Source organism: Planococcus citri, chromosome 5, assembly GCF_950023065.1.
Source record: "Planococcus citri chromosome 5, ihPlaCitr1.1, whole genome shotgun sequence".
Taxonomy (NCBI): Eukaryota; Metazoa; Arthropoda; class Insecta; order Hemiptera; family Pseudococcidae; genus Planococcus; species Planococcus citri.
In genome coordinates this window covers 16,421,813-16,438,203 of record NC_088681.1, presented here as the reverse complement: position 1 = coordinate 16,438,203, position 16,391 = coordinate 16,421,813, and the positions used below count along the sequence as shown (strand labels likewise).

The 16,391-nt window shown below is 31.3% G+C and overlaps 1 protein-coding gene across 1 annotated transcript in view; it reads right to left on the bottom strand.

The window, feature by feature from the left end:
• Positions 1-16,391, bottom strand: part of LOC135849034 (ATP-binding cassette sub-family G member 1) — a 94,833-nt gene that overhangs the window by 15,873 nt on the left and 62,569 nt on the right. Inside the window, exons 2-3 of the mRNA XM_065369171.1 lie at positions 9,696-9,813; positions 2,433-2,631 (exon numbers count right to left, since the gene is read on the bottom strand). Of these exons, the coding sequence (XP_065225243.1) occupies positions 2,433-2,631; positions 9,696-9,813 (317 nt within the window). The remainder of the gene's footprint in view (positions 1-2,432; positions 2,632-9,695; positions 9,814-16,391) is intronic.

The window sequence follows — 16,391 nt, the reverse complement described above, 5'->3', positions numbered from 1 at the left end:
AACTCCGTGAAAATATCACAAAAGCCATCCAAAAAATAGTAAAAGCGACTAAAATGTTGCAAAAATCGTCCATCACAATATAATTAAAACTGCATGTTGAAAAATGATTGAACCCGATGAAATAACATTAGGTGCAAATTATTCAAAACACTAAAATAGCTTTTTAAAGTTAACTTAAAGCCTAGAAATTCTGTTGACCTGGGTAAAACATTTCAAAATTCAGCTGAAATTCCGTGAAAATAGTGCATAGAATCACTAAAATTGCAGAAATATTGCAAAAATTATCCAAAATCTCACAGAAATAAACATAAAATTGATTATTATAAGAAAAATAATAATTGTTAAAAATGTAATGTAAAAATTATCGCAGCAACATACATTAAAATCGTTTGAAATACCAAAAAATAAGCTATATGAAGCCATGAGGTCAAAATATCTCGAATTTCAGAATTTGATAAAAATTTCATTAAAAGATCACAAATGCCACCAAAAATGTCATATGTACAGATATTAAAATTGATCTTGAAATTTTATCAAGTTTTTCTTGAAAAGGGAATTATTTAGAAAAATTCTGACCCAGAAGCAAAGAATTATCATTAATTGATCTGTTTTTTGATTTTTTTTGATGTAAGTAAATTTATAAAAATTGTTGAAAAATAATGCAAAACTTGACAAAACATCTTTAAAATTGTTCAAACATCAAATTAGGTATTGAAATGGTTACTAATAAAAGTCACAATTACGATAAAAATGTTGCTGATCTGGTTCAAATACAAGTATCTTGAAATAAGGCTGAAACTATGTGAAAATATCATAAAAAATCATAAAAATTGCAAAACTGTTGCGAAAATTATCCAAAATAGAAAATTAGGTTGAATATCTGCAATAAAAATTAATTACTTGCTAAAAATAATGTAAAAATCACAAAAATTTAAAAATGTTTCATAATCTAATCCTAAATACCTAAGCCTAATTTGAATAAAATTTTGTGAAAATAGCACAAAAATTCATCAAAAGTCAAAACTGTCATAAAAACAGCAAAAAATCTGTTTAAAGATCATTCATATGTACTTATTTAAAATATCCAAACGTCGTCGGTCGCTAAAAAAAAAGATACAAAAGTCTAAAAATGTTTCATAATCTGGTCAGTGGTCACAAAATAAGTATTTCACATTTGAATAAAATTTCGTGAGAATAGCACAAAGTCATCAAAACTGTAATAGAAATGGCAAAAATTTGTTTAAAGATCATTTAACTTACCTATTTAAAATATCTAAACATGCTAAAGAAAGTCAAAAAAATCAAAAAAAATTTCAAAAAAAATCTAGATAAATTATTTCTTTAAAATATCTTATTTGAAAATAACTGAAAAACATTTGAATGTATTGGAAAATATTCGAAATTGCTTTAAATACTCTTCATAAAATTTCAGAAAAGTAATGTTGAAGTAAAAATTTATCAAAATATCAAAAAAGCAGCGAAAATATCGCAAAAGTTTCAAAATCATTTAGTTGATTATAATATTAAAATTCCACATTTGCATAAACTTTCGTGAAAATAGTAGAAAAATCATTCAAAACGTTGTAAAAATCACCAAAATATTGTAAAAATTATAAAAAATATGTAGTTGATTTTCTTTTTATTGTATGCTTGAAATTTCATATCTAGATGTGGCAAAAATGCGTTCAAAAATCATTCTCAAATCATTTGTATTAAGCACCAGTCAAAAATTATAAACATTTTCAAAAAGTCAAAAAAAAAACTCAAAACAAAATTTGTCATTTCTCCGCTCAAAATACTTATTACAAAAATTCTTTTTCATAAAATGTTTTTTTTTTTTTTTTTTTTTTTAATACTTACCACAATCATTGCAACTGAAATAAAATAAGTAAAAAAAAAGGAGAACATTTTGTAAAAATTGATGAAAAATTTGTTTGGGATTCATTAACATGAATTAAAATTTCCTAAAGTGTTTTTAAATAAGTATTTCATAAGTTGCCTAAAAAATGCATAAAAATTGCACAATATGCAATGTTAAAAATATATCATTAAAGTTGTCCACAATTATAATATTTTAGAATTTCTATAAATCAAAATCGCCTAAGATCAATAATTTACGTATTAGTTCAATTTCTTACGAAATAGACCCTAACGCTAATTCGACGACGACAATCAAAAAATTACTCAAATATACCAAACCACGAGACCATTCACCGATGCGATCACTTCAGGGGCCATTTTTAATAACTGGGGCGTTTTACTAAGTAAGTATAAAAGTATGCATATGTAAAAATAAAATTTAATAACAACATAATCATAATTCAAGGTAACGTAAACTCGTAGTCGTAGGTATGTACTTATCAATTGAATGATTTTGATTCAATGATATCTGCATGCTGGAAAATGTCACACGAAACAAAATATCGACCTACTTGTTCTAGTTTCTTGTACATAGGAACTTTCAATCCTAATTTCATATGAGCGGCCATAATCATCGACTCTTGTACGGTCAATAGCGGTCTTAGTGCATCGTCTTGTTGAATATAGCAGCTGAGCTTTAAAAAATGTTGTATGCCGGGTATCCTTCGATCTTCTCCGTTAACGAGTACGGTACCTTGGCTACCGGTTTGTCTGCGAACACGAGTAATTATACCGATATTATTACGTAACAATAGGTGCACATGAGATACGATATACGAATAAGATTTATAATTTATACTGATAAATACGATAACAACTTTTTTTTTGTGCATAACGAGACCGTCAGATTGATGATAATCAACGTGGAATTATCACAATATCCTAAATAGAAATGTAGGTAATAAATAATTGACCTGTGTGGGTATCTTGGTGCATCTACGTAAAAAAAATCAGATGCAATTAGATGTTATTTTTTTGGTTTTATATACTCGAGTATGGAAGTTGGTAATTTCAATTTATTATTATAAAGATTGGGTTGAGTACATCATCCATCCTCCATCCTCCATCCATCTCCTAAAAAGATCCACAGTATGATCTATTTAGGAATCGAAGCAAATCCAATTGCTCTAAATTTGCTCTCGTTCATCTCACGTCAGCTGCCTGGTGTTATGAATGATCTGCACACCAAACGATATTTCGTCAATTTTTGAATCATTTTCACACCAAAGCTACGTCGAGAAACATACGAATCATTCGTTAGAACAAGGAAACGCAGACGAAGACGAAAAGATTGAATAATTCAACATGAATTTTCAAACAACTGCTTCTATCGGTTCTCTATTTTCGTATACTTGTCCCCGCCATCCTCCATCATCGTGAATCGAATTAAAAACGAAAAAAGCAGCCAAGGTTATCATCACTCGAGCCGATGATTTGGTTTATTATATCATCAGTAAGTACCAAAGAAATATAGTGAACAAAAAATTGGACAATGGAGTGCCTATGCCTTGCCTAATATAGAAAAGCTGCAGCGATGGTTTGAAAAAGAAAATCGAGAGGACTCGATACGAGATTTATTAGATTTTAGCTATACAGTACCTTATGTCTGTGAAGTTTTCTCATTCTTTTGAAAAATTGGTGAAAACTGCATACCTAGGTTCTAAAAATATGCATAAAATGATTCAGTTTTTCTTTTTTTTTAATTTGTATTTACGTAGGTAACTATTTGAAAAATACAAGAATTTTACAGCCAATTTCAATCCTGATCCAAAAATATGTTTTTCCAAAAAAAAGTTCGAAAATAACAATCTCGAAATGACGTGCATTTTCAGGCACCTGCGCAATTATATCAAGTATGAAATAGCATTGAAGGTCAATCTAATTTCTTAAATTACAAAGCAAGTATTTATACAAATCCAATTTCAAAAATTTATTCACGTAATGCTTATTTCAACGAATTGTACCAATTTTTTTTCGATCACTTGAAATGTTAATACATATGTACTTGGTATGTTAAGTATAATTTCGATTCAACTTTTCCCTGGAAATTGTAATTATTCACTTTTAAAAATTCATTACATAGTTGATAAAAAATTTGATGAATGAGTGTTGCAAGTAGCACTGGTGCATTTTTATGAAAATTTATCAGATCTCAAGAATAACCAAGCAATTTTTTATGAGAAGGGGGGATATGTTTCAATTCTTACGAGGAAACTTCTTGAACTGGCACTTTTCGATTTGAACGATACCAAGCTACATACTCGTAGATCGAAAGAGCATGTCTTCAACCTAACCAACCAAAATCGTAAGCCTTAAAGTTCATTTTTTGGATTTTAGACGAATTTTTGAAAATTCAAAAATTTAAAAAGCTCGTTTCAAAGGCAATCTTCAAACTCTCTCATAAGACACAATATTTTTTTTTGGAAGAAAGGAAATATGCGAATAATTTTTTCAGTTCAACTCCCATACACCAAAAACTACTAATTTTTGGTCATTCTGGAGCCTCCAGCGATTTTTCAATTTCTCCAGAAATTTCAAACCAGTCTGAAAAGGTCAAAAATGAACTTCAGTACCTTAAACTTCGATCAGGGCTTATTAAGAACTCTCTCGACCATTTCAAGCGGTTACCATGACATTCCAGGAGTGTTAATTCTAAAGTGAATATTCGACAAATTTGTGAATTCCAGAAAAAAGTGAAAAAAAACAATTTTCAAAAACAGTGCACAACGAGCTGGTTTTTCAGTAAGATATTGTCTGATGTATCTATACTTGAATTTTCGACTCGAAAAACACCGCAATTTGAACTTTTTGGAGACTCCAGCGATTTTTCAATTTTCTCCAGAAATTTCAAATCGCTCCGGAGGGACGGAAATGAGCTTCAGAACGTCTAACTTTGGTCGACGCTTGTTGACTGTTGAGAACCTTCTTGACTATTTCAAAAGTTCATTTTTGGCCTCTCCAGCGCGATTTGAAAATTTCTGGAGAAATTTGAAAACTCGCTGGAGGCTCCAGAAAAGTCGAATTGCGATTGTTTTCGAATCAGGTGGTCGTTTAGACACACTAGACGATATCTTTCCGAAAAAACCACTCGTAATATACCTTTTTTGAAAATTTGATTTTTTTCCTGGAATTTATACTTTGGGTCAAAAATCTACTTTCGAACTGTCATCCCTGAAATTCCACGTTAACTACCTAAAAAAAATTTGAGAGAATGTCCTATAAGCATCTAAAGCTCATTTTTGACCCTCCAGTGCGATTTGAAGTTTCTGGAGATGGAGGCTCCAGAATGCCCGAATACAACTTTAATTGTTGATGTGTGGGAGAGTAGATTTGAAGGAATAATTATACATTTATGTATTATTGGTTTAATAACTCGCTCAAAAAATGTATATTCAGTGAAAAATTTAAAAATCACCCTGAAAACAAATTTTTTGAATTTTCAAAAAATTGTCAAAAATCCAAAAATTAACATCAAAAGCTGAAATGTTGGTTACAAAATCTTAAATAACTGAAAAAATCTGACTAAAAAATAATTCCATTTAATTAGCTTTCAAATGTCAAAAAACTGAAATATTGGGCATTTAAATAATCGTTTTATTATTTTTCAAATCATTGAAAATTTTTTTAAAAAATTCAAAATTTAAATATAAATTGAGTAAATTTTCTACCCCTTTTTTCTAATGCAATTTTACGCCAATTTTTCATTTAATTTCCTTTCCCTATGCCTAAAAAACGTAAAAAAATGATCATTTTGTAATTCCTACGGACAGAAAACGTCTTATAAACACCCTGTACATTACAACTCGGCGTGAATTGATTGCCAAAAAGCACGTATCAAACTCAAACAAATACCGCGAGAACATTTCACACGCGTTAAAGTGTGTACGAGTAATTAACCCAGACGATAATTTGCTCGTAAAGATTCAACACGTACACCATAGCATAGAATTTTGATAGCTGAGAATTGAAAATGCTGGCGAGCTTTTTATTTCATTGACGTCAATTGGATCTCGCGCATCTGAGTGGACACTGGACATGTGGACAAAGAGTCAAAGAATCTGTTTCTTTGGGTTAGGCGATATTATTATTCGGAATATAATTTTGAAAAAGTATTTATAGGTACATAAATATATTATAATCTCGAATGCTCGAACGTGACTGTCATTAGCACGAGACAGGCGTGGTGAACACTGAACAATGATCATGTGATCAATCAACTAGCACTTAGTTCCCGAAAATGAAACCCAATTTGTATTCTTCGAGCTGTGTTAACCTTTGTAATGAAAAAAAAAGCCGGTGATGAGTACGAGTACACTACCTACGTCATTAGTGATCAACTGATCATTATGTGTGAATGTTTCCATAATAAAGAACGGCGAAGAAAGAGGAACATGCCTCTGCCTGTGCTTATGTGCTGATGAACTTAGAAATTTTACTACACATGAGCCAGCCATGAGCCATCAACAAAGAACCAACCGAGCATTCTGATTTCTTACATTTTAAGTCAACGTCAGATCATCAGAATAAGAATTATTATGACCGATGATCATCCGAAGGAGTTTGGGTTCAATACAGCATCACAAGAGGAAAAAAAGAACCATAATTTTTTAATCAAGCCACCAAAAAAATGTCTAGGTAGGTGCATTAATACCCTACTAATGCTTCCAATCCTCAAGATTCATTACTTAATCATATGATTTTTGGCAGTAATGATTTATCCGATTTGAAAAAAAAAATTGAAAATGTAGGTACTAGCTAGGTACCTACTAATACTTGATAAAGCTCACGTTTTGTAAGCCATGTTTTGTATTCAAATGATTACTTACTTAATTCTTTTTTTTTTTTTTTTTTTTAATTACCTAATACAATACGTACACAAATCATTTGTTATATGTACAACTGCAAGATTCAGTGCTTTGAGGCTGTAAATTATTTCAGTGATGAAGGGAAACTTGGCAGGGAATCAAATCAACTCGGTAATTTTTCGAAACATTGTCAGAATATTATCAGATAAACAATATATTATTTTTCAAGTTCCATTCTGGAGCATAATTTGTTAATTTCTTATCAAGGAAACATTTACAACACGTCAACTCCATAACTTTGACATTTTGAATCAGTCAAAGCAAGGCAACACACAAATCCGAGACGATGATTTTTGCTGATTGAAAATCTCAAAGAAAAAAAATCTAAAATCATCGATATTTGGCAAAAATAACTCAAAATTCGATAACTAGAATCGATTTCCATCATTTTCGAGCCGATCTGAAACCTTCAGCAAAAGTTGACTTTCTCCAGATTTTCAAATCGCTCTAGAAGGCGTTGTATTTTAATACTGGGTAGTCATCTTAGGCAGCTGAAAATGTCATCCTGTCATAAGTTCATCGGAGGCAGCAGAAGTTTTGAGGAATTTGTTGCAAAAATTGGCGATATTTTGAATATTTTTTTAAAATTTGAGATCTTCAACTTTCCTATTTACCTTACTGCACAAATCAACTCATCACCTCGGAATCGCAATTCCCCTGCTTCAATCGATTCTAAAAATCAGACTTATGACAGGATTACATTTCAGCTGCACCTTCTTACGTACACTTCCTCCCACAAATCTCCCTGTTTAATCCTATAGACTTGCATTGAAAGATCAAAAATGCAAAAAAACAATGTCAAAATTTCAGAAAATTCATCTGGAAAGCTGAAATTTGGTATGTACCTCATTTTCGCAGCTCGTCGATTCGATTAAAAACAGATTTGAGCTGTTTAGGTGAATCCTGGAGCCTCCGGCAAATTTACAAAATTTTACCTAAGGAAGCTGCAAAGCTCAAAATTTACTTTCTATTCTAATTTTAATACGCTGAGTGGACTGGAGGTAGTTTCAAGCCGTTGTGAAGCCACCAGCGATATTTTCGAACATCCAGATTTTTACTAAGTGCCATTAAAAACTACATTTACACAAATTTTGAACCGGATAAAAAGGAATCGAAAGAGAAACCCAAAATATTCCACCAGCCAAAATTTCAAGCGCTAAGGCAAATTTTAAAAAATTTAAATTTAGACCAAAATTGAAAAAAAAATCAAAATTTTAGAAAATTGACCTAAAAAGCTTAAATTTAGTTTATACTCTATTTTCGCGACAAATTTTTTTTTCAACATTTTTTCTAGAAAATGGCTGAACCAATTTCAATAAAACTTGAAATCTCACTAGGCCTGCACTACTCCTACAAAATAGGTACTATAATACGACCCTCGACTTTGGTAAATCAGTCGTGAACGAATTGATCAATTTTTTGAAAGAACCATTCGCCAACGAATTGATCAATTCTTTAATTTATGAATCAATTCGTTCGCGGATGATTCACAAAAAATATAATTCAATTCGCTCGTGAATGATTCACCAAAAATTGAGTAAATGAATCGATTCGTTCGCGAACGAGTCACTTATACGAATCAATTCGTTCGCGAACGAGTCACTAATACGAATCGATTCGTTCGCGAAAGAATCACTTATACGAATCGATTCGTTCGCGAACGAATCACTTAGGTATACGAATCGATTCTTTCGCGAACGAGTCACTTATACGAATCGATTCGTTCGCGAACGAGTCACTTATACGAATCAGTTTGTTCGCGAACGAATCACTAATACGAATCGATTCGTTTGCGAACGAGTCACTAATACGAATCGGTTCGTTTGCGAACGAGTCTCTCATACGAATCGATTCGTTCGCGAACGAGTCACTAATACGAATCGATTCGTTCGTGAACGAGTCACTTATACGAATCGAATCGTTCGCGAACGAGTCACTTATACAAATCAATTCGTTCGCGAACGAATCACTTATACGAATCGATTCTTTCGCGAACGAGTCACTAATACGAATCGATTCGTTCGCGAATGATTCACCTAGAAATCAATCAATTTGTTCAATCGCCAATCGGTTGTGAATGATTCGATTCGATTCACTTCGCTTGAGAACAGACCAATTCCTATACAATAGTTTCACAAAAACCGAATCAATCGTAAATTAATTGATCCGTTTGCGAATGATTCACCAAGAAATCAATCAATTTATTTAATCTTGTAAACACGTTCGTAAAAGATTCTTATTTGAAGAGAAGTCGGTCTTCTTTTTTTTTCTAAATTTGTTGACCGGTATCAAAAATTCACCTCAAATTTCTCAAATATGGCTGAAGGCTCCAGAACGACTTGAAATTATCTTCAATTGACTCAGCATATTAAAATTAGGTAGCATATTAATGTAAATTTTAGCCTTCCAATTTCATTGTGCAAAATTTTAGTTGTAAAAATTCATTTCAACAGATTTCATGGCATTTTTGGGAGAACTGAAATTTTTTGAAAAATTGCTGGAGGCTCCAAAAACGACCAACAAAAATTTCAATATTCAAAAATTTGCTGGAGGCTCTCGAACTCCTTAAAACGGGTTGAAACTGTTTCCAATCAATTCTTAGAGTCGAAAACTGGGTACATGGCAAATTTCAGCTCTCTGGATCTACTTGGTAAAATTTTGATTAGGTATTTCGAATTTTTGAACCCAAAAATTTAGCTCCTGAAATTTTGTGCATTTTTATGTTGATCTGGGGGGAGGGGGGGTGCAGGAAAACGCGATTTGATAGTGATCGATTTTCTTCATAATTTAGACAATATTTTTTCAGACGAAATCTTTTTTTATTTTGCAAGCTTTTTTCTTGAAAAATAGTACTGTTGAAATAGAGAATCTAGTCTACATGATATAAGAGAAAATTTTCAATCGACTTACATATAACCAGCGAGTATATTCAGCAGGGTGCTTTTGCCAGCACCCGAAGGACCCATAATGGCGGTCAATTCGCCCGATCGAAATTCCCCACTGACTCCATGTAGAATTTCTTTCTTCACTGAAATCACAAAACAAAAGGAAAAAAATTAACTAAAAATTACACACACGTACGTGAATAAATTACGTACTCGCGAACACGTTAATTATACCCAAAACGACACACCATAGGTAGAGCATTTCCATTATTTTTATAATTGGATTTAAATTTTTGGCAAAAATGCCACTTCACAGTACGTCTGTACACATACATATGTATTATTTTTGTCCCGAATCGGTACAGCACACATAAATACATACACATGAGGTAAATATTTACTTCGAAATACATCACGCAAAGCACGAGTTGGTATATTTTTGTGATTTTTGACTTATCTTCGACATCCTTGTTCCTCTTCCTACACGCGAAAATTTGATAGAATTTTTAATTACAACTCGTGTATCTACTAAAATTCTATTTGTCGTAGGGTTTCATTATCTTATCATCTTTTTGGTCCAAATGAGACCATAACGTGCGTTAAAAAATTATTACATTTTTGGTAATAATTTTTGGATATAAGTATAGGTATATCAGATTTTGAATAGGTAACCATATTAAAATTACAGGTGCTGGATTTGTAATAACTTAGTATGAGCCACGAGCCAGACATTGAAAACCTGCTTCGAGAAAAATAGAATCCGCAAAAAAATCTTTGGGAAAGAATTCTAACCCCCCACCCTCCCTCCAAGGAAAGTTATTACAATTATGAAAATAGAGGTTGGAATTGACAAATTATTTTAAATAAAATTAATAATGACAGTATCAAAATTTATTGATATAAATAGAGTAAATCCCCGCCATTCAATACATTACTCAATAATTTTGAGTACAAATGTACATTTTGAAAATGTGGTTTGGTTAAAAAACAATTGTAAAAATGATCCATTAGCTGTCAATGGAGATGAGAAATGAAAAATTATTGAAAAAAATAATGATAATTAAAGTAACAAAATTTAATGATATAGATAGAGTAAATCCCCGCCATTCAAAACATTACTCGACGATTTGAGTATGAACCAAGATTTTGAAAATGTAGTTTTACAAAAATGAAATATTTTATATAATTTAACTGAGAACTGTTTATGATTGAAAATGGTAATGCTTCAAGAAATTTGCAGTAATATTCTCTTGTCAAAAAAAAAGGCGGACAAAACCTTTTTCTAAATTTTTTTTATTCATCATAATGTATCATTTCCCGTTCATTTAAGAAATTTGTGGTTTTGTCCGCCCTTTTTTTTTGACAAGAGAATATTACTGCAAATTTCTTGAAGCATTACCATTTTCAATCATAAACAGTTCTCAGTTAAATTATATAAAATATTTCATTTTTGTAAAACTACATTTTCAAAATCTTGGTTCATACTCAAATCGTCGAGTAATGTTTTGAATGGCGGGGATTTACTCTATCTATATCATTAAATTTTGTTACTTTAATTATCATTATTTTTTTCAATAATTTTTCATTTCTCATCTCCATTGACAGCTAATGGATCATTTTTACAATTGTTTTTTAACCAAACCACATTTTCAAAATGTACATTTGTACTCAAAATTATTGAGTAATGTATTGAATGGCGGGGATTTACTCTATTTATATCAATAAATTTTGATACTGTCATTATTAATTTTATTTACCGTAAACTGGGGTAACATTGAAGGATTTTTCAGTATTTTTTATGTTTAGAGGTATGAATGGCGGAGGTAGGGGAAATGTGTATGGTGCTTTTGATAAAGCTATGTCAGCACTACGTTTTGGCGGTTACAGAAATTGCCTACCTTTTTCCTGTCAAGCGCAAGAGCCAAAAGAAGTGCCCTTCAAAGTTACCCAGCGTTTGGGGTAACTTTGAAGACCCCTTGAAATGTGCTTCAATCAAGGTCAAAAATTATCAAAAACATGAGTATTCACTTTTTGGTCACTTTATACGCGTCAAGTACTTACAAAATGATCCATATTCACAATTGAATTTATGAAAGAGTGCTCCAAAATGATAATTTGGAATTTTTCTAGTTTTCAGGCGTTTTTCATGCATTTTGGCCAATTTGATCCAATTTTATGATTTTTTAATGATTTTAGAGCTGTTTTTCAAGTTTTCACATCGTTTTTAACAAGTTTACAAGCATTTTCATGCATTTTCGTCCAATTTTACCAAAATTTCATGATTTTTTTATAGACTTCAAAGTTACCCCAGTTTGAATATTATTTTTTTACTCCTCAGGGAACAACTTTGGCACATGAACAAATGCGCTAATTTATAGTCGGGAGATGTACCAACATATCTATAATGTCACTTGACTCATTCTTTGAAAATTCAAAATTCCAGACACCAAGCTTTTCATGTTAATTAAAATTGATAAAAACAGCACTTTTTTTCGCTTGCTTTTTCACTGGTGTTGGAACCACTAGTTGAAAATGATAAAATAGGAAAAATAATCGCCAAAGTGTACTCTATCCATTCCCGGTGTCAGAATTGTTCCATACTTCATAGTTCCACCGCCATGGAGCATAATATGATGAAAAACCGCACCCTTCAATGTTACCCCGCGATTTCAATGTTACCCCAGTTTACGGTAAAATAATTTGTCAATTCCAACCTCTATTTTCATAATTGTAATAACTTTCCTTGGAGGGAGGGTGGGGGGTTAGAATTCTTTCCCAAAGATTTTTTTGCGGATATCAGATAATTTTTTTAATGCATTTGATAACCCAATTCTCAAATTACTTACATAATATTCATATTCCTTTATTCCTATATTTTCTTTCATAGTTTCTCAAAATCACATTATCTACTGATTCATATTTGCATATTTTGTTTGTTTTATATTTATGAAACTGGTTTTAGGATAAAGACGCTTGTGTTGATATTTATATTTCATCAGGATAGAGAAAAGAAAACGTTGAAGTGCTTCAATTACCTATTTCGATTTTATTTCTTTTTGATTCAAGGGGGGCAGTTTTGTTTTATAGGTACATAGGTTGACGTTGAATGAGAAATTTTAATGAAATTTGTTTATCATCACCTGATTTCTATGATTTAGAAAAGAGATTTTGTGGTGAATAGCCATCTTATCAATACCTAGTAAAGAATTTGTTACGAGGCGATATTCATGGAAAGTAATTTCATTGGTTAAAATAATGATTTTTGTAAATTTTATGACAAAAATAGGGCAAAAACGGCCATTTTTGCAACTTTGATCATCTCTCCTCATCACAAAAACAACTCAAATTAAAGAATCCCACTCTGTTTTTTGTTTTAGGTTCTAAACTATCAATTAAGCCCATTTTCAACCCAAACACAAAAAAAGGTCAAAAATTGTTGCCTAGTATTTGTTAGATAATAAATTATCGTCAAAATTAATTACTCCTCGGCATCACACTGGTCATGACTGTTGTATCTGACTCATTATTTGTTATTAACAGACTGAAGTCCTAGTTACATCTTTGCAAGCAATTTTTTCGGATAAAAGTAGGTACTTGAATAAACGCAGATTTTATAGGTAGGAGTACATTAAAATTAGCCTGGAAACTACTAGTACAAGTTGAAAAAATAAATAAAATACAGTTTCTTGATTGGGTTACATGAAAAAAGCAACATCATTATGACAATAGTCAATACTTGAATTTGGTTAATTAAAGTATCACCATCCTTATTGGTCAACTTACGATTTATGTTTTGTATCGATTTTTTTTTTTTTTTTGATCCCAAAGATTCTAAAGGAGTATTTTATTATGGTGATGAGATTTGATTTGGTTTGATATTGATACCAAAGTCTATGTTTTACCTGCCAGTTCGGCAGTTGCCATTGCGAATAAATACTTTGATCTGCTGTATTGTACTTACTATTACTATAATTAATTACTCTATAATATTCACGACTTGAAATGCTATTCCATATTTCATTATTCTGACAACATTTTTAAACATGAATATGGAAGAAAGATGCGCATTTTATTGCTGAAGGAATTAACAAGAGTGACTAAAGTAGCATTTTATGTTACTAGCAGGACACAAACTTACAGTTTTACTGTTCATTTTTTTCAATTATTTATTTTTTACAATATTCGTGGAAAAATACTACACCTACGTACCCAAAAACAACAACAAATTGCATTTCCAGCCGAAAACAATCTACTAATACGTGTTGTCAAATTTGAGATAGTGAAATTCCCTATACAATAATTTCTATTTTTAATTAAATGCCTAGCAAGGGGATAGATTCAGCAAATTATATAGAGATATTTTGATTGCAAATAAATCAACACTGATTTCATACAAAATATATCCTTTAGACAAGGCTACAGAGAAAACTATAAATTGTAGAGAGCTGAAATTTTAAATATAGGTACCTTGAACATAGGACTAGTGCCTTTTGTTATTTTCGGGAAATTTTTAACATTTTTAGGGGGTCAAAAACGGGGAGAAAGAGTGAAAATTGAGAATTTTAGAATTTTCTCGACGACAATGTCTTGATTAAGACGATTCATAGCAGTATTCAAAATTTCATCAAAATCCGTTCAGTAGTTTTGCCATAAAATGGCTGACAAAAAATTTTGCAATAAATTTGGGGTAAATGCAAAATGTATTTTCGTATCTTAAAAACTATTCAACATACAGTATTGGTTTTGGTGTACCTAGATAGAGCTCGTAAAAATAAGCCTAGGTACTATTTCATTTTGTATTAAAAATGTACCATTTACGAGATACATAATTTTTAAAATAAATTTCCAAATGATTACAGAATAATAAGCAGTGCACGGTCGGCCGTATATCGGACATTCTCGGCCTTTTCCGCGGATTTCCATGGAAATCTCGGAACGGGAGGGCGGGGGGGGGCGGCACGACCGTGCCGCTTAGATACCGAATACTTATTTCCTTGGCTGCTTGGCATTCGAAAATAAAGTTATTTTGTGAATCAAGATTTATAGTCAAAGTATACTTGAAGCTTTTATACGTAGTTACTGGTTAAATTGCATGCAATGTAGCACTTTAGAATTAGGATTATATACCATCGAATAAATTGCCAACAGCGTTTCATGGTAAGAAATACACGTGCAATAGCCAAGAATTAGAAAAATCACGTTTCATTTTTTCAAAAAAAAAAAAATCATATTTCGTACCCAACTATGTAGATATGGGAATTAATTGATCATAAATAAGGATATTGTCATTGTCGTGACGTAATTACACCTTCAAGTTGTCACATTTACTGGAATAAGTCCTCATCTCTATATTGGCACAGTTTTTTTCCATTCACACATCTTATACCCATGAATTTGAATAAATATGGAAAACTTGGCGAGAAAAAGTGTAATCACCTTCAAAAAGCACAACATTAATGAACACCTCATCGAAAAACGATCATCATCGTCTCATCGTCGTAAATTTTAAAATCATCATATTCAATCAATCTACCTACCACCTGTCAATCGTCACCCATTAAATTCGCCCTTCGAGCTTCTTCATCGTACAAATTGAATTATTTAGGTCATTTTCAATCGACGAAAAAATTAATAATTTTCCAATTGCACGTAAGTAAAAAAAAAAAAAAAGAAGGCGCAGATGAGACAAAAATCACATCGTTTATCAATCAAAATGTCATTAAATGTAACGTTAATTACACATTGACAAGGTGAGACGATGACTTGGGTGAATATTTCGTGGGTAATAATCGAATAAAGTTCATCACTAATTACCTTCCTACTGTACGAATATTATAATAAATAAACACGTAAAACTCATTCGACATTCGAATAAACCAGTTCGGTGATCGGATTAAAAACACATGTTCACATATTTTGGAAATGTGGAGATAATGTTATTAAAATTTGCACGTCTTTCTCCTCCTCCTCCCCCCCCCCCAACGCTACCCTTTTCTAACGTTTTTTCCAACAGGATCTTCTGTGGACAATTTTATTCCTGTGCGTTGTTACATAAATATACTCGTATTGTACAGTATCAACATTCGAGTCGTCACGTTGGTCAGTTTCCGGTAAAGAAATTTTAACCTTGGTATTTTTTTTTCAGATTGTATAGATTTATAAGTACATATTTTGTATTGGTATCCATTTTTTTTATTTTAAGCCAAAAATTATTTTTAAAATAAGTTATGTACCTAATGAAATACTTACCTAACTAAAAAAAAAAACTAGTTTTATTTAGGAAAGGATCGATTTGGAAAAAAAAAATAAAATTTATACTTACAAATATCAAAAAAACCAGTTTATTTTAAATATGACACGGATGTTGTAAAAGTGTATATCATTTTCAAACATTTTTACAAGAATTTCTCAAGTTTTCTCATTTTTTCCCCTAGGTAAAAATAGACTCGCAAATATTCTGTTCCCCTCAGGCTTCACTGATTTTTCTAAAAATTCTAGTTTTCTTCAAAGATAAAGTCTTTGGAAAAAATCTGATTTTTTTCCCAAACTATGGAAAGCATAAATTTAACAGACTCAACGGTTATTTTATAATTTTTTTCTATAAGCATATTTTTTCGTTGTTGTTGAAATTGATACTTCTGACAAAGACTTGAGGAGTTTAAGACTCCTATTTGAACGAAAATGCGATTTTTTGAAAAAAGAGCATGGTTTGAGACCTTCT